Genomic DNA, 6,000 nt, shown 5'->3' on the forward strand with positions numbered 1-6,000 from the left:
AAAATTTTGAAAAAAATACACAAAATAGATCTTGACCTATATATTACAGGAAAACCTATTAGAAATGTGCAGTCAAGCGTGAGTCGGGCTTAATTACTTAGTTCTTGATCCGACCCCTACGGGTTTTTTAAAGACATTTCACTCACGTTTCACATAAAAAATACATTGTTTAAAATGGTGGAACCCTTGGAACGCGAGTCTGACTCGCACTTGGCCGGTTTTGTTATGAAATGGCGTGTGCGATATCACCAGAGCCCGGAATTTTTACAGCAAAACAAAAGACTGTACTGTCTAGCTAGGGTTAGAATCATTGTTGTAACAATATTGATACTTGGGTAATGGAAGAAAAAAATGGCCCACCAATTAAAAAAATATTTAATAAGAAAATTTACGCAAGGCTCTTATAAAATAATATAGAAACAGATGCAATTTCTTCTTCGAAATCTACGTCAGTACGCACAATGACAGTGATAGGAGTAGACAATCATATATTGATTAATTTCTCAAACTTCTCTGCCAGTAAACTGTTTTGTTTATCACTATAAAGCCATTTATGTATTCTTTTCAATTATGTATACTAATTGTATCTGTTTGTATATAATTTTCATGAAGCTGTACCCTAATTTGGAGCGAGCTGTCACTTTTTTTGCCATACTAAATTGAACCTTATCACCGAGCCAGAAAGGTGTTCGTACCAGACTAGAAAAAACGGTCCACTTGAGATAGCAAAAGTGGGTCGCGGTGTCCCACTCGCACATGTTGCTAATGTTAAAAGATACCATTTTGGTAGTATTTATATCAATAACTACTAAAATTAAATACCTTCTTATATTATTTAAGACACTTTAAGACATTTTAAGACACTTGTACCTAAGCATATCAAAAAGAAGTACGAAACAGACTATTCCCAACTTTTCAAATACTGTAATTTACTCCCAGTTCAAAATATGTGTAAACTAGCCATACTAACAGAAGAATATCACCATGTTACTAAACTAAAAGAACACAAAAGATGTACAAAACTAAGATGTCTACAGAACCAAAACAAATATTGTATACCCAAATATAACAACATATATGGCACTAGGCTGTACACATATATATTACCTAAAATATTGAATGATCTGCCAGAAGTTGTTTGTGCTAAATATTTAAATGGTAAACATATAAAAAATGTCGTTAAAATGCACTTATTAAAAACTAACGACACAAGCTATGTATACTAAGAATCATATTTATGATAAGATATAGGATATAATATTGTTTTTCTTTATGTTATTCTCGAACTCCCCATCGGCACACAAACCTCCATAAGGTTTTGCCTACGATGGGTCTTGTAATGATCTAAAAAACTGTAATTTGCTTCCTTATTCAATAAATTAAAAAAAAAAAAAAATTTAAGTGCTATATTCAGAGTGCGATTCTGATATCTTTTACGTAATTTGTAAATAGTTATAATGTCAATATTATTAACTGATTTAACCAAGCATGTGCACAACAAAAATTACATTCATTTTAATATGGTAGACATTGTAGTAACTTTGAATATTAATTGGTATCCCCAACTTGATGAAGAAATTTTCAAAATACATGAATGGCGGCGCACAAGATTTATTTGCGAAATAAAGTATAAAATGGGTATAAGACGTTGTGTGAAAGGTTGCAGGAGTGAAAGTTTTGCTGATTGTGGTATATCTTTTCACAGATAAGCCTCAACTATTCAAGTTTACGATAAAAATACAAGACAACATTGTCAAACTCATTAGGGTGACTATGATGTCGGCACGATGTGAATCGGTCTTACAGAATTCTTATTACCTACGTAAGTACTTACTTAATGTAAAAATAAGTTTACCTAAATAAGTATATCTTTATTTCGGCATGTTTAATTATTTGGTTGACGTAATGAGAGCTACCTATATCATTGCCAAAATTTAAATCCAAAGTCCTTAAATATTACAGACACATTTATACATAATATTTAATTACTGAAATGTTGGTTCAAACTATATATAATCGATTCTATATAGGTTGGACACATATTTCCGTCAGTACATAAAGGCGGCATATTTGAAAAATAAAAATGTTGCAATCAACTACGATGACGCTTAAAGAATAGCTCAAGTGTGCGAAAGAGAAGCCATCACGTATATGAACATACCATGAGTGCGAAAGAGGCAGACTACAAAATTAAATAAAAAAACGTGACCATTTTTGGGTTGTGGACGCCAACGGCTGGCATTTATAGTTTGTCAAAGGACTGTCTTATTTCAAACATAGACAGAGAAAATCATACACTCTTTATCTTACACTTGTACCCGAAAGAAAAGGATGAGTATAGTTTTTTTTTGTTTTTATTTACTGCCAATTTGGTTTGACCAATTATATTTATAATATAGTTGGTCAAGTAAATCTTGTCAGTAGAAAAAGGCGCGAAATTGAAATTTTAGGGTTAATTTTTAGGGTTCCGTCCGTACCCAAAGGGTTGAGACGTTTTTCCTCAATCATCCACCATTACTATTTACTACCAAAAACAAATGAATACATATGAGAGTATATAATATGTATATTATACATATAAGTGATAAGCAGATTTTTTACGATGCCTGTTTTTGAGAGATAGCATCTCGAACATATACGCAATACAATAGAAACAACATCAGCATTAGACTTGCTTAGCGTCTAAAGGTATTATACTTACACACACATATTTGCATTATAATTATCACGTAACACACATAATAAAATCTTATATTTAACTTATTACACCTAATTTATCATGACATTTCGTGATTTATAATCCCACTTGGTCGAAAAATATTTTATTTCATGCAGGTGTACTAAAGGACAAAGATCTATTTCGTTCCCGCGGGATTTTGAAGAAAAAAAACGTGTAATTTTCATTAATATAACTCCCTAGGGAGTAATAGCTTTTTAAATAGGTACTTGGTTCGTATAAATTAGCTCCTAGCAGGGAAGAAAAAGGCCCTTTCTGAATAGGTGAATTCCTTTCTGAATGCATTCCAACTTATCCTAATATCCCACATACATATGACTTTTGGTCACCCTAATTAGAAAGAGATGAAACCGCCCACTTTGACTTCTCATGTGGACACACTTTTTGGCTCGTGTACTTCATCGGGTTTATTAAATCTACATTCGTGATAATTTTATACAAACCTCACAATTTATTTCGTTTTGAAATATTGTTTTTATTTGGTTGACCGTCTTCTTCTTCTATTACACAACTATTGCTATTGATAAAAAAATGTTTCGAACTCTAGCAAGATTGCAACAGTCTTTTGTTTTGATGTTGTTCCCTCTATGTCTTCGTGAGACATACAGGGAACCTTTCAGCCAATGTGATATCGCGTCCGCAGGACTCCAGAGGTTAGCCTTTCATATATGCATGTCGAAAAATTGCCATATAAATAGCAATCGTGACAACTTCATGTTTAAGTTGAAGCAGATCTGCTCCTAAGCATACGAAAGGTTAAGAGAGGCCTGGCCTACAGTTAAGCTTAATCTCAACTCCCACTGATGCAATGTAAGGCGAACAGAGAAACTGAGTGTCAGCATAGAGTAACTTATACTAGAGCGGTACTGTCATAGTAAATTTTGTAACCCCAGTAAATTCACTGCCATATGTCGACACACTTTAAAACTAAAAATGAAGATTTATAAAAATACGATAGAATGTATTTAAATATAGATAAATGATTTTTTTTATTTGCATTAATTATTTTTATGATTTTGACCCATGTTCTTTCACTGATATGCGTTAAAATTGTTAAATAACAAACGAAACCGTCAACGCCATCTAAACAACTGTAGGCCAAAACTAGTAGCGCCCTCTGAACGAGAATCAAATTTTCTTGATTTTCGAGGCACGTTTTTTCCTTAGACTGTATCCATCTATTACGGAGTTATATCTATCTTTGGTGTCAGTAACGCAATATCGGGTTATTTAAAACTTATAAAAGTATACAAAATGGGATTCATAATTAATTATGGAGGTTTCCAAAATATTTAAGTGCTAGGATTTGAGGGGTTGATAATTAAAAACCACTTTAACTAATCTAAACTTAGATAGGTTGAATATTATTAGAAAATAATAACCAGTGAGTTACTTACCTAATTCTTCAAGAGTAGATTTTAACGAATTTATACCATCCACAAATGACCAGAACAAGTCGGAGCTTTCAGTAGCAAGATATTCAGCTAGCTCTAGAACAATTGGTGTTGCTTCCCATTTAGCACTAACGAAACTAGTGACTGACTTCGCTTTTTTCTCATCTCTTTTAGGATTTAAATGTGCAGAAGTAACAATAACAAGGGCTAAAATAACTACCCAAAGTCTAAAGCCGGAGGCGGTCATTATGTACAAAAAACCAAATTATTGGTTACTTAACCAATATTAGAACGTTAAAATAATTGTATGTACAAATTAAAACACGTAATACATTTTAATTACACGTATTAACGTGGTAAGAATGAAATTTTGCTTCTTTTAACTCCGCGTTGTCGCGTTGAAGGCGTTTAGTTTATCACCATCACCAACCAATCAGCATCATACATGACATTAGAAAAACTAATTACGTTCCGTTTCAAGTTATCGTTGCGTGATTGTACTATTTCTATGTACAAAAGAAGATCATAATATTATTACGAAACAATAAACGGCAGTTATTTTAGGATTAATAATTTTAACAGCATTTTCATCTACATCTGTCATCTTGAATGATCAAATATAAGAGACAAGAGGACATAAATTGAACCGGGTTTGTATATGTGTAATTCAGTGTAATTGACTTTATATAGAAAAGTTTGGTGAGAAGTTCCCTTAAGGCCCCTCCAGACTAAGTGCGTGAATCGCGGCGCGACTTCGCGGAGAGAACATGTCGCGACGTTGACGATTGACTCCACACTCGCAAACTTCACGACGATTTCGCAGTTTGGTTCTCGCCAAGATGGCGGAAAAGCATCAGCTTTGGTACTAGGCGCGAAGGCGTGAACAATCTGCGAAATCGACGCCACACTTACGTTCGCGGTTTCGCGCCGTGATTCGCGCAAGAGTGTGTAGGGCCCTATAGACATTTATACAAGTAGTTATAGACCAGTTTGCTTTAGTCATTATTCTGAGGTCGCACGCTCAGAATAATGACTAAAGCAAACAAGCCGGGCAAAAATAAAAGCTTGGTAAAAGATATCGTATTCACAACACGTTATTACTTTTTGTCTATGAGTGAGTGAGACAACAATCCGCAAGTTCTTTCGTTTTTTTCAGTATTGTCATAAGATGAACTGAGGGAAATGTCAAATGGTCCTATATCCTATAATATAATCCAGCCAAATAAAATATAAGTTCGTTATTTCACAGGTAGGTGTCAACTGTAACAACTTGACATAGTCGTATTATTTTAGTTGAAATATTTCGGGATGTTTCAGCGGTCATCTTGGTTTATTTTAATTATATTCTTGCTATTCCTGAAAGATTGTTGGAAAACGTGTTGAGTTTTTATTTGTAATGGTTTGAAGTTCCCTTTGTGATAATGTCTTGTGTGATCGAGGGCTGTAAATCGCATACAGGAAGAAAATACGCAGGAACCGATAACCTTTAATCGGTGAGTTTTGTTCAATTTTGAAGAAATTAATTTATAGGACCTGACCCTAAATATAGAAATCGATATATTCTTTATGTAATTATTACTTGCATTCAAGTCTATACAGATTTTTGCATAAATTTTCGAACTTTTCTGCTAAGTATGAAAGGTTATATTTTTGGCATAGTGATGTATCGACCTCAGATCAATAACCTATCGACATTTACAGCTTTCTTATAGTTTGGCCCAGGACTGTCTCATTTTAATTGATGAGTACAGTCAAGGGCATAAATATATATACATTCCCAGTCTCAAAAATATGTGTACGCTCAGACAATAAAATCGTGTTCACATATTTGTCTGGATCGATATTTTTGCCTTCGACTGTACCTATAGT

General features: G+C 33.6%; 1 protein-coding gene across 1 annotated transcript in view; it reads right to left on the reverse strand.

The window, feature by feature from the left end:
• Positions 1-4,537, reverse strand: part of LOC134754807 (UDP-glucose:glycoprotein glucosyltransferase) — a 106,708-nt gene extending 102,171 nt beyond the window's left edge. Inside the window, exon 1 of the mRNA XM_063691184.1 lies at positions 4,135-4,537. Within this exon, the coding sequence (XP_063547254.1) occupies positions 4,135-4,378 (244 nt within the window). The 5' untranslated portion in view covers positions 4,379-4,537. The remainder of the gene's footprint in view (positions 1-4,134) is intronic.
• Positions 4,538-6,000: the final 1,463 nt, after the last annotated feature.

Source organism: Cydia strobilella, chromosome Z (assembly GCF_947568885.1).
Source record: "Cydia strobilella chromosome Z, ilCydStro3.1, whole genome shotgun sequence".
In the NCBI taxonomy this organism is placed as follows: domain Eukaryota; kingdom Metazoa; phylum Arthropoda; class Insecta; order Lepidoptera; family Tortricidae; genus Cydia; species Cydia strobilella.